Source organism: Macaca thibetana, chromosome 19 (assembly GCF_024542745.1).
Source record: "Macaca thibetana thibetana isolate TM-01 chromosome 19, ASM2454274v1, whole genome shotgun sequence".
Taxonomy (NCBI): Eukaryota; Metazoa; Chordata; class Mammalia; order Primates; family Cercopithecidae; genus Macaca; species Macaca thibetana.
Window position 1 is genome coordinate 17594014 of NC_065596.1, and position 19901 is coordinate 17613914.

A 19901-nucleotide genomic window follows, 5' to 3' on the forward strand; every position below is an offset into this window, starting at 1 on the left:
TTCTTGCCCCATTCCGTTTCTTGCTTTTTTGTTTGTTTGTTTGTTTTTCGGAGATGGAGTTTCGCTCTTGTCGTCCAGGCTGCAGTGCAATGGCGCGATCTCGGCTCACTGCAACCTCTGACTCCCGGGTTCAAGTGAGTCTCCTGCCTCAGCCTCTCAAGTTGCTGGGATTACAGGCATGCGCCACCACGCCGATCTAAATTTTTTTTGTATTATGAATAAGTAGAGCTGTAATCCCAGCTCTCAGGAGGCTGAGGTGGAGGATGCAGTGAGCCAAGATCGCGCCATTGCACTCCAGCCTGGGCAACAAAAGTGAAACTCCATCTCAGAAAAAAAAAAAAAAAAGGCCGGGCGATGTTGGATGCTTCTGACTTTTTCTGTCTGATGCTTGGGGGAAGGCAGTCTTCCCTGGCTTGTGGACTGCAGTCCTGTGTATGTCCATCTGTGTGTGTCCCTGTGTGGGGGGCGTCTGGGTCAATGTGTGTTTGAGTGAATGACAGAAAAAACTCCCTACAGTGTGGCTTTTGTGTCCAAAGCACCCCTGTGTGTTGCCAGCTCCCTGGGTCTGTGTATTGGCTCTGTTTTTTTTTTTGTTTTTTTTTTTTTTTGAGTTGCATATCCAGGTCTGTCTGTAGGGCTGTGCGGGTGCATTGCATATATCTGTGTTATGTTTGATTGCATGTATGTAGTATGTGTGTACCCGAGTCTGTACTGTGTTTTTTGTTTTTTGGGGTTTTTTATGGAGATGGAGTCTTGCTCTGTCGCCCAGGCTGGAGTGCAATGGCACAATCTTGGCTCACTACAACCTCCGCTTCCTGGGTTTAAGTGATTCTCCTGCCTCAGTCTCCCAAGTAGCTGGGATTACAGGTGCACACCACCACCCCTGGCTAATTTTTGTATTTTTAGTAGAGACAGGGTTTCACCATGTTGGCCAGGCAGGTCTAGAACTCCTGACCTCAGGTGATCCACTCACCTCAGCCTCCCAAAGTGCTGGGATTACAGTCGTGAGCCACCGCGCCTGTCGTGTATTGTGTTTCTAACCATGTATGATAGTCTGGCTATGTCTGTCCTAGGATCTGATTCTAGGCCTATGCATCTGTGTGTATCTCATTGTGTTTGTGTGTGTGTGCGTGTGTGTGTGTGTGTCTTTTTTTTTTTTTTTTTTGAGATGGAGTCTCGCTCTGTCACCCAGGCTGGAGTGCAGTGCGATGTCGGCTCACTGCAAGCTCCGCCTCCCGGGTTCACGCCATTCTCCTGCCTCAGCCTCCCCAGCAGCTGGGACTACAGGCACATGCTGCCACACCCAGCTAATTTTTTTTTTTTTTTTTTTTTTTTTGTATTTTTAGTGGAGATGGGGTTTCACCATGTTAGCCAGGATGGTCTCGATCTCCTGACCTTGTGATCTGCTCGCCTCGGCCTCGCAAAGTGCTGGGATTACAGGCATGAGCCATGGTGCCAACCCTCTTTTTTTTTTTTTTTTTTTTTTTTTGAGACATAGTTTCATTCTGTTGCCCAGGCTGGAGTGCAGTGGTGCAATCTCAGCTCACTGCAACCTCTGCCTACCGGGTCCAAGCAATTCTACTGCCTCAGCCTCCCAAGTAGCTGGCATTACAGGCGCTCGCCACCATGCCTGGCTAAGTGTTTTGTATTATTAGTAGAGATGGAGTTTCACCTTGTTGGCCAGGCTGGTCGTGAACTCCTGAGCTCAAGTGATTCACCTGCCTTGGCCTCCCAAAGTGCTGGGATTACAGGCATAAGCCACTGCACCCAGTTGCTCTCTCTTTAAAAAAAAAAAAAAAAATTTTTAATGGAGTCTCGTTCAGACTGGAGTGCAGTGGCAACATCTCGACTCGCTGCAACCTCCGCCTCCTGAGTTTGAGTGATTCTCATGCCCCAGCCTCCCGAGTAGCGAGACCACAGACATGAGGCACACACGCTATCTAGGAGAGTGAGGTGGGAGGATCACTTGAGCCGGGGAGTTGGAGTCTGCAGTAACCTATGATCCTGCCACTGCACTCCAGCCTGGGCAACAGAGCAAGAACTTAACTCAAGATAGATAGATAAATACATTAATTAATTAATTCAAATAAAACTCCAGCCTGTTCATCCAGCTCGGCATGAATTAAACTCTTGTTGCAATGTTCCTGTCTTGATACATTCGTTCTATCTGGGCAGAGGACAAAGTGAACCCACTGGGCAGTTAGAGAACCCCTGCGCATCAGCCTGGGAGAGATGATTCATGTCCATGTGAACCCCAAATATCAGAGGCAGGTCTCAGTTAATTCAGTTTTTTATTTTTACTTTTTTTTTTTTTTTTTGAGACAGAGTCTCACTCTGTTGCCCAGGCTGGAGTGCAGTGGTGCGATCTCAGCTCACTGCAACCTCCGCCTCTTGGATTCAAGCGATTCTCCTGCCTCAGCCTCCGGAGTAGCTGAGATTACAGGCATGTGCCACCACGCCTAGTTCATTTTTGTATTTTTAGTAGAGATGAGGTTTCTCCATGTTGGCCAGGATGGTCTGGAACTCCTGACCTCAGGCGATCCACCCGACTCGGCCTCCCAAAGTGCTGGGATTACAGGCGTGACCTACCACACCCAGCCATCAGTTAATTTAGGAAGTTTATTTTGCCAAGGTTGAGGACACGTGTATGTGGCACAGCCTCAGGAGGTCCTGACCACATGTGCCCAAGGTAGTCAGAGCACAGTTTGGTTTTACACGTTTTAGGGAGACATGAGACATCAATCACATATGCAAGATGAACATTGGTTGGGTCTGGAAAGGCGGGACAACTCAAAGCCGGGAGGGGACTCTTCCAGGTCATAGGTAGATAAGCGACGAAAGGTTGCATTCTTTTGAGTTTCTGATGAGCCTCTCCAAAGGAGGCAATCAGATATGCATGTATCTCAGTGAGCAGAGTGGGGACTTTGTTCTTGTTGTTTTTTGTTTTTTGTGGTTTTTTGTTCTTGATTTTTTTGAGACAGAGTCTCACTCTGTCGCCCAGGCTGTAGTGCAGTGGCCGGATCTCGGCTCACTGCAAGCTCCGCCTCCCAGGTTCACGCCATTCTCCTGCCTCAGCCTCCCGAGTAGCTGGGACTACAGGCGCCCGCCACCTTGCCCGGCTAGTTTTTTGTATTTTTTAGTAGAGACGGAGTTTCACCGTGTTAGCCAGGATGGTCTCGATCTCCTGACCTTGTGATCCGCCCGTCTCGGCCTCCCAAAGTGCTGGGATTACAGGCGTGAGCCACCGCGCCCAGCTATTTTTTTTTTTCTTTTGAGATGGAGTCTTGCTCTGTCTCTGAGGCTGGAGTGCAGTGGCACAATCTTGGCTCACTGCAACTTCCCCTGCCCGGGTTCAGACTACTCTCCCACCTCAGCCTCCTGAGTAGCTGGGACTACAGGTGCCTGCCACCATGCCCAGCTAATTTTTTGCATTTTTAGTAGAGACGGGGTTTCACTGTGTTGGCCAAGCTGGCCTCGAACTCCTGACCTCAGATGATCCACCCACCTCGCCCTCCCAAAGTGCTGGGATTACAGACATGAGCCACTACGCCTGGCTCGGGAAATCCTTCTAGTTTATTTATTTAATTATTTTAAATTAGGGACAGAGTCTAACTTTGTTGCCCAGGCTGGTCTTGAACTCCTGGTCTTAAGCGATCTTCCCTGCTTGGCCTCTTAAAGTGCTGGGATTACCAGCGTGAGCCACTAAGAAATCCTTATATTCTGAACACGCCTTCTTTGGGATGTACTCCATTGTGTATCTGGTGGCGGGAGGCCCAGCAAGGCCGGAGAATGCTCCATTGTCCCCTTCCCCACCCCTTCCACCACCCCCCACCCCATAACTGGTCCCGACAGTGCCAGGCACGGCTTTCACAGAGCTTGTGTGTGCCCCTGGAGTTGGAAGGGCTTCTCTTAAGACTCATTCAGCATCCCTGTCTCAGAACAGTAACCGCTCCAACCCTCTGTCTTCTGCTGCCTCTAGCTGGAGAGGGTCCGTGCTGGCTGTGTCTACGTCCAGGGCTGGGCTCCACCTGGGCAGAGGAAAAGGAGATCAGACTCTACCGTCTGGGTGGGAAGGTGGAAGGAGGCGCCGGGGAGAGGGGGCAGCAAGGACCTTGGGAAAAGGGCCAGTGACCCACAGGCCAAGTACACAAAGACAGCACAGATTCCGATGCTGGAAGCTGACAGCACACATCGGAGCCAGCCGGGAACACCGGGCACCGTGGTGGGCAGACACATGACACGGAGAGGCCCAGGCCATGGAGCACGTGACAGTCACACGGCTGCCTCAACACCAGCGACATTTTCCTCCTGAAAGACAGCTCACTGGACTCCCAGGCTTTTTTTTTTTTTTTTTTTGACACAGACTCGCTCTGACACCCAGACTGGAGTGCAGTGGTGCAGTCTCAGCTCACTGCAACCTCCGCCTCACAGGTTCAAGCAATTCTCCTGCCTCAGCCTTCCTAGGAGCTGAGATTACAGGCACCTGCCACCACACCCGGCTAATTCTTGTATTTTTAGTACAGACGGGATTTCACCATGTTGGTGAGGCTGGTCTCGAACTCCTGAGCTCAAGCAATCCACCTACCTTGGCCTCCCAAAGTGCTTGGATTACAGGCATAAGCCACTGTACCCCCCCCCATTTTTTTTTTTTTTTTAAGATCAAATAACAGGCCAGGCACGGTAGCTCATGCCTGTAATCCCAGTAATTTGGGAGGCCAAGGTGGGTAGATCTCCTGAGGTCAGGAGTTTGAGACCAGCCTGGCCAACACGGTGAAACCCCATCTCTACTAAAAATACAAAAATGAGCTGGATGTGGTGGTGTGCGCCTGTAATCCCAGCTACTCGGGAGGCTGAGGCAGGAGAATCACTTGAACCCAGAGGCAAAGGTTGCAGTGAGCCGAGATCGCACCACTGCACTCCAGCCTGGGCCACAGAGCAAGACCCTGCCTCAAAAAAAAAAAAAAAAAAAAATCAAATAACAAAGTAACTCCAACATCCTGTGGCAATAAAGAGCAGGGTCGGCCAGGCGCGTGGCTCAGGCCTGTAATCCCAGCACTTTGGGAGGCCGAGGCAGGCAGATCACGAGGTCAGGAGATCGAGACCATCCTGGCTAACACAGTGAAACCCCGACTCTACTAAAAACACATAAAAATTAGCCAGGCGTGGTGGCGGGCGCCTGTAGTCCCAGCTACTCAGGAGGCTGAGGCAGGAGAATGGCGTGAACCCGGAAGGCAGAGCTTTCAGTGAGCTGAGATTGCACCACTGCACTCCGGCCTGGGCAACAGAGCAAGACTCCGTCTCAAATAAATAAATAAATAAATAAATAAATAAAAGCAGGGTCTTTGGACCTGGAATGCGGGGGTTTTTTTGACTCTATTCCCAGCCTCAACAGTATGGGACACTCGGATGAGATACTCAACTTCCTTGGGCCTCCATTTTCTCATCTGTAGAATGGGCACACAAACAGCAACTACCTCCCTAGGTTGTGGTTTCATCAGCTAAAAATATAAACAAGCTGGCTGGGTGCCACGGCTCATGCTTGTAATCCCAGCACATTGGGAGACCAGCCTGGCCAACGTGGCGAAGCCCCATCTCTACTAAAAATATAAAAATTAGCAGGGCGTGGTGGTGGGTGCCTGTAGTTCCAGCTACTCAGGAGGCTGAGGCAGGAGAACCACTTGAACCCAGGAGGTGGAGGTTGTGATGAGCTGAGATCAGGCCACTGCACTCCAGCCTGGGCGACACAGTGAGACTCTGTCTCAAAAAGTTAATAAATAAGTAAAATATAAACAAGGCCAGGTGCAATGGCTCATGCCTGTAATCCCAGCACAGGGAGGCCGAGGCGGAGGTTGCGATGAGCTGAGATCGGGCCACTGCACTGCAGCCTGGGAGACAGAGTGAGACTCTGCCTAAAAAAAAATTATACACACATACACACACACACAAGCTGATACACAGCAAGCACTTGAAAACAAGATCTGGGTCGGGCATGGTGGCTCAAGCCTGTAATCCCAGCACTTTGGGAGGCCGAGATGGGCGGATCACGAGGTCAGGAGATCGAGACCATCCTGGCTAACACGGTGAAACCCCATCTCTACTAAAAATACAAAAAACTAGCCGGGCGCGGTGGCGGGCGCCTGTAGTCCCAGCTACTCGGGAGGCTGAGGCCGGAGAATGGCGTGAACCCGGGAGGCGGAGCTTGCAGTGAGCCGAGATCCGGCCACTGCACTCCAGCCTGGGCTACAGAGCGAGACTCCGTCTCAAAAAAAAAAAAAAAAAAAAAAAAAAGAAAAGAAAACAAGATCTGGCCATAGATCTGGTCTGCACAACACTATTATTTTTTTTTTTCACTGCTTTTAAAGCTGGAAGAATCTTCAAACTTTCAGATATTCATGAGCAAGATAAGAAGCATAGGGGCCACGGCCGAGTGCGGTGGCTCACACCTGTAATCCCAGCACTTTGGGAGGCTGAGGCTAGTGGATCACCTGAGGTTGGGAGTTTGAAACCACCCTGACCAACATGGAGAAACCCCGTCTCTACTAAAAATACAAAATTAGCCAGGTGTGGTACCACAAGCCTATAATCCCAGCTACTCAGGAGGCTGAGGCAGGAGAATCGCTTGAGCCTGGGAGGCAGAGGTTGCGGTGAGCTGGAGATCGCACCATTGCACTCCAGCCTGGGCAACAAGAGCGAAACTCCGTTTCAAAAAAATAAAAAATTAAAAAATTAAGTAGCACAGGGGCCAGGCGCGGTGGCTGACGCCTGTAATCCCAACACTTTGGGAGGCCGAGGCGAGTGGATCACCTGAGGTCAGGAGCTTGAGATCAGCCTGGCCAACATGGTGAAACCCTGTCCCCATTAATCATACAAAAAATTGCCGAGGTTGGTGGCGCACACCTGTAATCGGGAGGCTGAGGCAGGAGAATCGCTTGAACCTGGGAGGCAGAGGTTCCTGTGAGCTGAGATCGTGCCACTGCACTCCAGCCTGGGCGACAAGAGCAAAACTCCATCTCCAAAAAAAAGAAGTATAGGTGGGGAGGGGTTTTGGAGGGTTTTTTAAAGGCACTGTTAGGTGTGGGTCAGTGAAACCTTAGGATGCCTTCAAGATTGTACTGGAGGCCGGGCGCGGTGGCTCAAGCCTGTAATCCCAGCACTTTGGGAGGCCGAGATGGGCGGATCACGAGGTCAGGAGATCGAGACCATCCTGGCTAACACAGTGAAACCCCGTCTCTACTAAAAATACAAAAACTTAGCCGGGCGAGGTGGCAGGCGCCTGTAGTCCCAGCTACTCGGGAGGCTGAGGCAGGAGAATGGCGTGAACCCGGGAGGCGGAGCTTGCAGTGAGCTGAGATCCGGCCACTGCACTCCAGCCTGGGTGACACAGCGAGACTCCGTCTCAAAAAAAAAAAAAAAAAAAAAAAAAAGATTGTACTGGAGTTGTAAAGAGTGCTAAGCCGAATTACTTTCCTATTGGAGCTATAATATGCAAGTAAATAAAAAATCATTTGCTGGTCAGGCGCAGTGGCTCACACCTATAATCCCAGCACTTTGGAAGCCAAGGCAGTGTCTCACGTGTCCGTGTGAAGAGACCACCAAACAGGCTTTGTGTGAGCAACAAGGCTGTTTATTTCACCTGGGTGCAGGCGGGCTGAGTCCGAAAAAGGAGTCAGCAAAGGATAGTGGATTATCATTGGTTCTTATAGGTTTGGGATAGGTGGTGGAGTTAAGAGCAATGTTTTGGGGGCAGGGGGTGGATCTCACAAAGTACATTCTCAAGGGTGGGGAGATTTACAAAGAACCTTCTTAAGGGTGGGGGAGATGACAAAGTACATGGATCAGTTAGGGTGGGGCAGAAACAAATTACAATGGTGGAATGTCATCAGTTAAGGCTATTTTCACTTTTTTTGTGGATCTTCAGTTGCTTCAGGCCATCTGGATGGATAAGTGCAGGTCCCTGGGGATATGATGGCTTAGCTTGGGTTTAGAGGCCTGACAGGCAGGAGGATCACTTGAGCCCAGGAGTTTGAGACCAGCCTGGGCAACTCAGCAAGACCCCATCTCTACAAAAAATGCAAAAATCAGCCGGGCATGGTGGTGCCCACCTGTAGTCCCAGCTACTCGGGAGGCTGAGGTGGGAGGATCACCAGAGCCTGGGAGGTCAAGGCTGCAGTGAGATATGATCACACCATTGTACTCCAGCCTGTGCAACAGGGTGAAACTGTCTCAAAAAAAAAAAAAAAAATGGCGACCGAGTGTGGTGGCTCATGCCTGTAATCTCAGCACTTTGGGAGACAGAGGCAGGGGGATCACCTGAGGTCGGGAGTTCAAGACCAGCCTGACCAACATGGAGAAACCCTGTCTCTACTAAAAATACAAAATTAGCCGGGCATGGTGATGCATGCCTGTAATCTCAGCTACTCGGGAGGATTGCTTGAACCCAGGAGGCGAAGTTTGCGGTAAGCAGAGATCGCACCACTGCACTCCAGCCTGGGCAATAAGAGCGAAACTCCATCTCAAAATAAAAAAAAAATGGCCTTGCTAAAGAAATAAAAACAAGGCCGGGCGCGGTGGCTCAAGCCTGTAATCCCAGCACTTTGGGAGGCCGAGGCGGGTGGATCACGAGGTCAGGAGATCGAGACCATCCTGGCTAACATGGTGAAACCCTGTCTCTACTAAAAATACAAAAAACTAGCCGGGCGCGGTGGCGGGCGCCTGTAGTCCCAGCTACTCGGAGGCTGAGGCGGGAGAATGGCGTGAACCCGGGAGGCGGAGCTTGCAGTGAGCCGAGATCGCGCCACTGCACTCCAGCCTGGGTGACAGAGTGAGACTCCGTCTCAAAAAAAAAAAAAAAAAAAAAGAAATAAAAACATACATACACACACACTAACTGAGTTGGGGGAGAGAGAGTATGTAAGTCACAGAAGCTAAGAGATCACCCCATCAAACCCATATAAGGTCTAGCCCCCCTGGAATTTATTCTGGCATCTAGTGTGAGCGAAGGGGCTAACACAAATTTCCCCCGAAATCATTAACATAGGATTTCTCAGCCTCAACCCTGTTGACATTGGCCCCGCATCATTCTCTGGGGTGGGGCCATCCTGTGCACTGAAGGGCTTTCAGCAGCACCTCTGGCCTCCACCCACTAGATGCCAGTAGTGCACACAGTCTCACACACACACACACCCGCCCCCATCTGGATACAGCAACCAAAAACATTTTCAGATATTGCCAAGCGTCCCCTGGGAGGGCAACCTCACCGCCCCCCCCCACGCCCCCCCACACACACACTGTTGAGAACCACTAGTCAAATTTAGTGGTCATTGGGCAGGGCACAATGGCTCACATGTGTAACCCCAGCACTTTGGGGGGCTGAGGTGGGAGGATCGCTTGAGCTCAGGCGTTGGAGACCAGCCTGGGCAACACAGCAAGACACCATCTCTACAAAAAAATACAAAAATTAGCCAGGCATGGTGGCGCATGCCTGTAGTCCCAGCTACTTGGGAGGCTGAGGTGGGAGAAACACTTGAGTCCAGGAGTTTGAAGCTGCAGTGAGCCATGACTATGCTACTGCACTCCAGCCTGGATGACAGGGCAAGACCCTGTCTCAGAAAAAAAAAAAAAAATTTGCCAGGTGCAGTGGCTCACACCTGTAATCCCGGCACTTTGGGAGGCCAAGGTGGGCAGATCACGAGGTCAGGAGTTCGAGACCAGCCTGGCCAACGTGGTGAAACCCCGTCTCTACTAAAAATACAAAAATTAGCTGGGCATGGTGGTGTGCGCCTGTAATCCCAGCTACTGGGGCAGCTGAGCCAGGAGAATGGCTTGAACCCAGGAGGCTGAGGTTGCAGTGAGCCGAGATGGCACCACCGCACTCCAGCCTGGGTGACAGAACAAGACTCTGTCTCAAAAAAAATAAAAAAAAATTAGTGGCCATGGCAAATGTGACATCCCAACCACATGGCCAGGATGGCTTACCCCACCCCCCACCAGCAATACACCAAAGTCCTTGAGTGCGGAAGTCAAGGACGGGAGGTGAGGAGGAGACTTCCTGGGAGGGTGGGACTGGAGGCTGTCCAAGGAAGCAGCCCCAGGAGGCCTGACCTTCACATGAGAGGCAGCACAGGAAGTCCAGTCCAGCCTCTGATAATAGACTCGTGAAAGATACAATTTATTGTTGACTCTGCGGAAGGGGAGACTAGCACCATGTTCTTAACTGGGTCTCGCATCATCAGACCCTGGAGGGTGGGCCTTCTTCACCACCCCAGCTTGCAAATGTGAAATTCAGACACAGAGAGGAGCACGAGGGCAAGGTCATATACCTAACGTTACAGGAAATGCAGAGGCAGGATATATGGTGTGTAATAAATTATAATACTGAACACTGGAATAAAATACAATTCCAGGCTCACGCCTGGAATCCCAGCACTTTGGGAGGCCAAGGTGGGAGGATCCCTTGAGCTCAGGAGTCGGAGACCAGCCTGGACAACATAGCAAGACCCCATCTCTACAAAAAGTCTTGAAAATTAGCCAGGCGTGATGGCGTGCACCTGCAGTCCCAGCTACTTGGGAGGCTGAGGTGAGGGGATTGCTTGAGTCCAGGACATTGAGGCTGCAGTGAGCTCTAAGCATGCCACTGCACCACAGCCTAGGGGACAGAGCAAGACCCTGTCTCAAAAAAAAAAAAATATATATATATATATATATATGTATATATATATATAGGCTGGGCGCAGTGGCTCACACCTGTAATCCCAGCACTTTGGGAGGCAGAGGTGGGCAGATGGCCTGAGGTCAGGAGTTTGAGATCAGCCTGACCAACATGGAGAAACCTTGCCTCTACTAAAAATACAAAAAAATTAGCAGGGCGTGGTGGCACACACCTGTAATCCCAGCTACTCAGGAGACTGAGGCAGGAGAATCACTTGAACCTGGGAGGCAGAGGTTGCAGAGAGCCGAGATCGCGCCATCGCACTCCAGCCTGGGCACCAAGAGTGAAACTCCGTCTCAAAGAAAAAAAACAGCAAAAGGATATGGATATAGACATAGATTTAGATATAGATATAGATATAGATATAGACACAGATACAGACATAGATATAGATATAGATATAGATACAGATATAGATACAGATACAGATACAGATATATAGATATAGATATAGATATAGATACAGATAGATACATAGATATAGATATATAGATACAGACATAGATATAGATATAGATAGATACAGATATAAATATAGATATAGATAGATACAGATATAGATATGGATATAGATATATAGATACAGATATAGATATAGATATAGATATATAGATACAGATATAGATATAGATACAGATATATAGATACAGATATAGATATGGATATAGATATATAGATACAGATACAGATATAGATATAGATATAGATATATAGATACAGATACAGATATAGATATAGATATAGATACAGATATATAGATACAGATATAGATATAGATATATAGATACAGATATAGATATAGATATATAGATACAGATACAGATATAGATATATAGATACAGATATAGATATAGATATATAGATATAGATACAGATATAGATATATTATAATACTGGAGAGGAGTGGCGTTATTTTGGGAGAGCGAGGCAGCCCTGGCGACTCACTATCCCCTCCCAATATGTAACCCAGCTGTCTTACTCCTCCACTCTCCTCCTTGGGCCAGGCTGGGGCTGACCCACCTGGGACGAGCTCAATGCCCAGTAGAGGTGTACCAGGGGAGCCCACCAGCATCTGCACCCAGTCATGGGAGGAAAATCGTGGTTTTACTATGCAGCTTCAGGACAAGCCCTCCGGGACCCAACCTGCAAACCATATCTCCGCTCCGGAGCCCCCAGCCCAGCCCCACTGGGAGGGCTCGCGGTTAATGCAAGGATTCTGGCGAATGCAGTCTAAGTAGAATGAGAAGAGGGGCTGCGGACCGAGAAACTGAGGCAAAGCCTGGGACAGGAGGGTGGAGGCTAAGGGGGAGGGGCAGGACTTCTCAGATGCCTGTTTACCAGGCGCTCCCCTCCCTTCCTCCGCCCAATTTCTGCGGGTGGTCAAGCCTGGCTGGGGGCTGGGACGGTGGAGAAGGCACTGGTGGAGCCCTAAGGGGCCTCACCCACAAGGCAGGGGTCGGAGTACGTGGGGTCCCGGACACCTCCAGGAGGCCGCTGGGGAGGGAGGTCCCTGCACCACCTCCCCCCACCCCAGCCCCCTCTATCATCCCGGGGCGGGACCAAGGGGCGGAGCGGGAGGGTGACCGGCCGTGACGCGTGCCCCGCCCGCTCATATAGCGGCTCCCGGGGGCGCAGGGACCGTGCTCCGCCGTCTCCGCCGCATCTTCCACCCGCGCCGCCGCCGCAGCTCCCCGCGCTCGCGCCACCGCCGCCGCGTCCACCCTCAGCGCCACCGCCATGCGGGAGATCGTGCACCTGCAGGCCGGCCAGTGCGGCAACCAGATCGGGGCCAAGGTTCGAGAGGGACGGGGCCCGGGGAGGAAGCAGCGACCCCGAGGAGCGGCGCGGGGTCGGTCCCCGGAGCACCCCCCAACCTGGGAGCCTTTGGAGAGGAATGAGGTCCCCAGGAGGCCAGCGCGTCCCAGGGCCCGTGGGGGAAGGGTCGCGGGGTGGGGGTGGCAGGGCCAGGCTGGGAACAAAGAGGCTGCGGAGAGTGGGAGCCAGCCTTCTGTCCGCCTGTCACAGCTGGGCCCACAGCTGGGCCACTGTCCCCTCCTCACGCACAAAGAACCCCCATGCCTCCTCCGGGCTGCAGCCTGGGTGCGCTGGCACCAGCCGGCCCCGCTGGGTGCTGACTCGGCTGCACCCCGCCCCCACCGTTCCTTCTTGCTGCCTCATCCTCGCCCCGACACCATGCCTCTAGGTCCCCCGTTCACCTTGCTGGGGGAGAGGTGGCAGCTGGGGAGGTAGTTGGGGGCTGGCGGTACTCTTCCGCCTGGCCACCGGCTTCCCCTCTCTCAACTCTTCCGACCACCTCTCTCTCTAGTTTTGGGAGGTTATCAGTGACGAACATGGCATCGACCCCACAGGCACATACCATGGGGACAGTGACCTGCAACTGGAGAGGATCAACGTGTACTACAACGAGGCCACAGGTAGGGCGAAGGAGGCCCCTTCCAGGTGGGGAGGGGCAGCTGGGAGGGAACAGGATGCTACCGGGCGCCTGTGGTTCCTGGCACGCACCAAACTGCCCTCCATCTGTTTCCCTGCAGGAGGGAATTATGTCCCCAGAGCGGTGCTGGTGGACCTGGAACCCGGCACCATGGACTCTGTCCGTTCCGGCCCCTTCGGTCAGATCTTTCGGCCCGACAACTTTGTGTTTGGTGAGTCCCCCAGCAGGGAGCAGAGGCTGGAAAACCTCCTTATTCTTGCTAACACCACTGAGTCAACAGCCACCACCGGAGCCCACAGACCAGAGAGAGGTTGGACAGGGAGCGCATCAGCCACCAGCCCTGCATCCAGGGCTGTGATGGGGGGGTCGCTCGGGCCACTGTGAGAGCCCTGGGGAGGGTGGATACAGAGAGAGGGGTTCAGGGAAGGCTTCCTGGAGGAGGTGGCATTTTAATTCAACAGTCTGAACCGGAACCAGACTGCCTGGGTGCACATCCCAATTCTGCCACTTCATGCATTCAACAAATGGTGAGCACTTACTGCATACCAGGCCCTGTTCTAGAAGTTGGAGATACAGGGAAGAATCAAATAGACAGAGCTCCCTGTCTGCCCCAGTGCAGCTCACATTCTGGTGGATATGTGAGCTGATAGGCCACAAAGGAGATAAATAAGTAAAGCTCAGCCAGGGGTTGATTCAGATGGATAACTTAGGTTGGGCTCCTCAGCCTTTCTGGGCCTCAAAATCCTCTTTTTTTTTTTTTTTCAGACAAGGTCTGTCTGTCCTGCTGTCACCCAGGCTAGAGTGCAGTCACATGATCGCGGCTCACTGTCGCCTCCACCTCCCGGCACACGTGGTCCTCTTGCCTCAGTCTCCCAAGTAACTGGGACTACAGTGCACCACCACATCCAGCTAATTTTTTAGTCTTTGTAGAGAGGTGGGTCTCTGTGTTGCCCAGGCTAGTCTCAAACTCCTGGACTCAAATGATCCACTCAACTCAGCTGTGCTGGGATTACAAGCATGAGCCACTTTGCCCGGCCTCCTCGTCTTTAAAACAGGGATTTCACTGGGCATGGTGGCTCATGCCTGTAAACCCAGGACTTTGGGCTAAGTCAGGAGGAGAGCTTGAGGCCAGGAGTTCGAGACCAGCCTGGGCACCATGGCGAGACCCCGTCTCTACAAAAAGAAAAAAAATTCTAATTAGCTGAGTGAGGTGGTATGCACCTGCAACCACAGCTACTCGTGAGGCTAAGGTAGGAGGAGCACTTGAGCCTGGGAGGTCGAGGCTGCCGTGACCTATGATGGTGCCACTGCACTCCAGCCTGAACGATGGCGTGAGACCCTACCTCTTAAAAAGATCAAATAAAACAAGGATTCTAAAATGCTAACTATTAGAATAGTGAGGCTTAGGGTGGGCACAGTGGCTCACACCTATAATCCCAGCACTTTGGGAGGCCGAGATGGGTGGATCACCTGAGGTCGGGAGTTTGAGACCAGCCTGACCAACATGGAGAAACCCCGTCTCTACTAAAAATACAAAATTAGCCAGGCATGGTGGCCGATGCCTGTAATCGCAGCTACTCGGGAGGCTGAGGTAGGAGAATTGCTTGAACCCAGGAGGCAGAGGTTGTGGTGAGCCAAGATCACGACACTGCACTCCAGCCTGGGCGAGAGTGAAACTCCGTCTCAAAAAAAAAAAAAAAAAAAAAAAGTGAGGCCTAAAGCCATTAATATATGTAAAGAATTTAGAACAATGCCTGACACAGAGAAAGAGGTAAATAAGCATTTGTCATTGTTTTCATTACTATCTGCAGTCTAGAATGTGTGTAGGATTTGGACTAGCCAAAGGGCATTGAAGGGAGGAAAGATGTTTAAGACGGAGGGAACAGCATATGTGAAGATAGTGAGGCGTCCACACCCTGGGACCATCCTTCCGGGGAAGCTTTCCTGGCTCCAGCTGGCTGCATGTCCCCACCCTGGCCTCAGGCCCTGGCTCCACCCGCCTCCAATACTCCCAGCATCTAAGATGTGCTAAATGCAGGACCTGTCCTATCTCTCTGAATCTTTTCCTCCCCTTCGCCTCTTGCTTCCATTTTACAGGTGAGAAAACAGGCACAGAGACAGTAGGTGACATGCAGAAAGTCACACCGCAAGCCGGTGAGGCTGCCAGGAGCCAGAGGGTCTGACTACTAGGTCCACATTTTGTTTTGTTTTGTTTTTTGAGACAGAGTCTCCGTTGCCCAGGCTGGAGTGCAGTGATGCAACCTCCACCTTCCCAATTCAAGCGATTCTCCTGCCTCCCGAGTAGCTGGGACTACAGGCACGTGCCACCACACCTAGCTAATTTTTTGTATTTTTAATAGAGACGGGGTTTCACCATATTGGCCAGGCTAGTCTCGAACTCCTGACCCCAGATGATCCGCCTGCCTCTGCTTCCCAAAGTGCTGGGATTACAGGCGTGAGCAATCGCGCCCAGTCTGAGTCCACACTTTTAATGCTCCTCCCACCCCCTGGCCACCCAGAGACCACAGATTCTCTTGGCCCAACTGCAAACCCTCTGTGGTCCTCCTGAAATCACTCACATCCTTTGGCCAATCTCATTTCATGTTGATTTCACCCAGCCATTTCCCAAGGACCTATTATAGGCCACGGCCACAGAACGGCATCATTATGTTTTGAAATCTTCCAACAGATCAGAGAGGGGAAGTCACTCGTCCAAGGTCACACAGTTTGTCTTGTCAGTCCTGAGAAGCTGGAGTCCAAACCACCAGGCTGGGGAGAAGGAGGGTGGGGGTGACCAGAGATGGCTTCTCTGAGGATGTGGCATTGAGCTGAGACCTGAAGGAGGTGAGGAAAAAGTCGTGTGAATACCTGGTGGGAAAGCCGCCTAGGCAGCCGGAACAACTAGTGCAAAGGCCCCAGGGCAGGACCACACCTGGAAAGCTGAAGAAACAACTGTGGCTGAAGCAGAGTGAGGGAGAGGATGGGACAGGTCGGGCAGGGCCTTGTCGCCTGCAGGGAGGATTTGGGCTTTGACCCCAAGGCAGGTGGGAGCCCTGGAGGGCTGTAGGCAGAAGAGGGACAGGACTTAACTCAGGTGCTCTCAGGTGTCGTCTTGTGGGTACTGTGGAAAGGACAGACTGGGGGATGAGGATAGGAGCCAGGGGACCAGGACAGAGGGAACTGAACTTATCCAGGAGGGCAATGCTGGAGCTGAACCAAGGTGGAAACAGACAAGGGGTGAAAGAAAACGTTAGCTGTTCACAGTAATACTGGCCAATATTCTTTTTTTTCCTTTCGAGATGGAGTCTCCCTCTGTCGCCCAGGCTGGAGTGCAATGGCGCTATCTCGGCTCACTGCAAGCTTCACCTTCCAGGTTCACGCCATTCTCCTGCCTCAGCCTCCCGAGTAGCTGGGACTACAGGCGCCCACCACCACATCCGACTAATTTTTTTCTGTTGTTAGTAGAGACACAGTTTCACATGTTAGCCAGGATGGTCTCGATCTCCTGACCTCACGATCCGCCAGCCTCGGCCTCCCAAAGTGCTGGGATTATAGGCGTGAGCCACCATACCCGGCCAATATTCTAATACTGATTCTTTTCCTCATGGAGCTTGCATTCCAAGTGAGCTTACAGACAACATGATTAACAAGAAAACACAGGCCAAGTATGGTGGCTCACACCTGTAATCCCAGCACTTTGGGAGGCCATGGCAGGTGGATTGCTCCAGCTTAGGAGTTCAAGACCAGCCTGGGCAACATGATGAAACCCCACCTCTACAAAAAAATAAAAATAAAAAAATTAGCCAGATCTGGTAGCATAAGCCTGTAGTCCCAGCTACTCAGAAGACTGAGGCAGGAGATCACTTGAACCTAGGAGGTCAAGGCTGCCGTGAGCCATGATTGCACCACTGTACTCCAGCCTGGGCAACATACCAAAACCTTGCCTGGAAATGATAATAATAATGTTAATTATTAATATTTTTATTGTTGTTTATTTATTTTAGAGACAGGGTCTTGCTCTGGCTCCCAGGCTGGAGTGCAGTGGTGTGATCATAGCTCACTACAGCCTCCAACTCCTGGGCTCAAGCAGTCTCCCACCTCAGCCTCCCTAGTAACTGGTACTATAGGCATGCCACCACCATGACTGGCTTATATATATATATATATGTGTATATATATATATTTAGAGACAGGGTCTCACTATGTTGCCCAGGCTGGTCTTGAACTGCTGAACTCAAGCAAAGCAATCCTCCCGCCTCGGCCTCCCAAAGTGTTGGGATTATAGGCTTGAGAGCCACCATGCCCAGTCTTGGTTTTTTGTTTTGTTTTTTGTTTTTTTGGTGGTGGGGGCAGGAGGGTGTTGTGTGTGTGTGTGTGTGTGTGTGTGTGTGTGTGTGTGTGTGTGTGTGTGTGTGTTTGAGATGGAGTCTCACTCCGTTGCCCAGGCTGGAGTGCAGTGGCTCGATCTCGGCTCACCGCAGCCTCCTCCCAGGTTCAAGTGTTTCTCTTGCCTCAGCCTCCCGAGTAGCTGGGACTACAGGTGCCTGCCACAACACCTGGCTAATTGTTATTATTTTTGATAGCTACTAGTATTCCTCCAGGTGGTGGAGAGACAGGGTCGAGGGTGGGGGCTCCCCATAACTGCCTGCGCTTTGTCCCCTCCCCTTCCTTCTCCAGGCCAATCCGGAGCCGGCAACAACTGGGCAAAGGGGCACTACACGGAGGGCGCGGAGCTGGTGGACGCCGTCCTGGATGTAGTCCGGAAGGAGGCCGAGAGCTGCGACTGCCTTCAGGGCTTCCAGCTGACCCACTCGCTGGGAGGTGGCACGGGGTCTGGGATGGGCACGCTGCTCATTAGTAAGATCCGCGAGGAGTTCCCGGACCGCATCATGAACACCTTCAGCGTGGTGCCCTCGCCCAAAGTGTCGGATACGGTGGTGGAGCCCTACAACGCCACGCTGTCCGTGCACCAGCTGGTGGAGAATACGGATGAGACCTACTGCATCGACAACGAGGCGCTCTACGACATCTGCTTCCGCACCCTCAAGCTGACCACCCCCACCTACGGGGACCTCAACCACCTGGTGTCGGCCACCATGAGCGGGGTCACCACCTGCCTGCGCTTCCCGGGCCAGCTGAACGCCGACCTGCGCAAGCTGGCAGTCAACATGGTCCCCTTTCCTCGCCTGCACTTCTTCATGCCTGGCTTCGCGCCCCTGACCAGCCGGGGCAGCCAGCAGTACCGGGCCCTGACGGTGCCTGAGCTCACCCAGCAAATGTTCGACGCCAAGAACATGATGGCCGCGTGCGACCCGCGCCACGGCCGCTACCTGACCGTGGCCGCCGTGTTCCGGGGCCGCATGTCCATGAAGGAGGTGGACGAGCAGATGCTGAGCGTGCAGAGCAAGAACAGCAGCTACTTCGTGGAGTGGATCCCCAACAACGTGAAGACGGCTGTGTGCGACATCCCGCCCCGCGGCCTGAAGATGGCTGCAACCTTCATCGGCAACAGCACGGCCATCCAGGAGCTGTTCAAGCGCATCTCCGAGCAGTTCACGGCCATGTTCCGGCGCAAGGCCTTCCTGCACTGGTACACGGGCGAGGGCATGGACGAGATGGAGTTCACCGAGGCCGAGAGCAACATGAATGATCTGGTATCTGAGTACCAGCAGTACCAGGATGCCACTGCCGAGGAGGGCGAGTTCGAGGAGGAGGCGGAGGAGGAGGTGGCCTAGGCTGCTCCCATCGCTTCCCATCTTTCCCCTTGAGGCTTCTGACCTTTGACCCCCTAGGCCCCCCATCTCTGACCCCTGGAGCCCCACTTTCCCTCCAAGCCTGACTTCCCCGCAACCGTAAGACTTGGCCCTGACCCTAACAATACCTTTGGAGCTCGCTTTACCTCTGGCTACTTCATCTCCAACCCTGGCTCCCCTTTGACCCTTGAGCCCCAATTTATCTTTGACCCTCTTGAGCTCTTCCAACCTTGACATTCCCAGGAGGAGCCCCGCTTCACCCTTCTGACTCTGGGAACGCGCCTTTAACTTTGCGGGTCCTCCTTCACCCCTGACCTCTGCTTCACCTTTGACCCCTGCCCCCCATGAATCCCATTTTACCTCTAGACCTAGAAGTTCTGGTTTATGTTTGACCCCTCCCTCTGAGCTGCACTTCACCTCTGACCTTGCCTCACCTTTAACCCCATCACCAGAGCCCCAGCTCCTACCTCTGACCTCAACTTCTCTTTGACCTCTGAATCCCCTCTGACCCCAACTTCTCTTTCACCCCCATGAGTCCCATTTTACCTCTACACCTGTAAGTCCTGGTTTGCACTGGACCCCTCCCTCCGAGCTGCAGTTCACCTTTGAACTTGCCTCACCTTCCACTCCCCACAGCCCCAGCTCCTACCTCTGACCCCTGCTTCTCCTGGCTCCCACAGGCCCCATATGCGTCCTCCCTGCCTCACTCCCCTCAGCCCCTGCCGACCTTAGCTTATCTGGGAGAGAAACAAGGCCCGGTTCCTGTGAGGAGGAGAGGTTGCCCCTGCCCTCCCTTCCCGCATCCCTGCCTTGCCCTCAATAAATAAATTGATTGTTGTCCTGGATGTTTCTGCCGAATTCCTCTTTCCTCTCTTAGAGCAAATGCCAGCTTTTCTCTACAGGATGGAGGAGGGTACCAATGACATCTCATCTCTGGGTGGGGAGGGATCAGACAGGCCAGGCTAGGCCACCCACTAGTGCTGAGGTG

At 52.4% G+C, this 19901-nt stretch overlaps 2 protein-coding genes across 2 annotated transcripts in view; one reads left to right on the plus strand and one right to left on the minus strand.

Annotated features, from left to right (window-relative positions):
* TRIP10 (thyroid hormone receptor interactor 10) overlaps positions 1–19901 on the minus strand; it is a 550254-nt gene that overhangs the window by 225704 nt on the left and 304649 nt on the right. The gene's annotated exons all lie outside the window — the stretch shown is intronic.
* On the plus strand, positions 11789–19272 carry TUBB4A (tubulin beta 4A class IVa). Its single transcript, XM_050770471.1, has 5 exons — positions 11789–11980; positions 12344–12502; positions 13035–13143; positions 13261–13371; positions 17838–19272. The coding sequence occupies exons 1-5, from the start codon at positions 11948–11950 to the stop codon at positions 18893–18895; spliced, it is 1470 nt and encodes a 489-aa protein (XP_050626428.1). The 5' UTR covers positions 11789–11947; the 3' UTR covers positions 18896–19272.

Bases quoted from the DNA above. Each gene is read 5' to 3' on its own strand.
- TUBB4A (XM_050770471.1), top strand. From the start codon at position 11,948: ATGAGAAGAGGGGCTGCGGACCGAGAAACTGAG. The intron at 11,981-12,343 runs GCAAAGCCTGGG...CCGGGGGCGCAG, and splicing joins CTGCGGACCGAGAAACTGAG to GGACCGTGCTCCGCCGTCTC. The intron at 13,372-17,837 runs GTGAGTCCCCCA...TTCCTTCTCCAG, and splicing joins GCCCGACAACTTTGTGTTTG to GCCAATCCGGAGCCGGCAAC.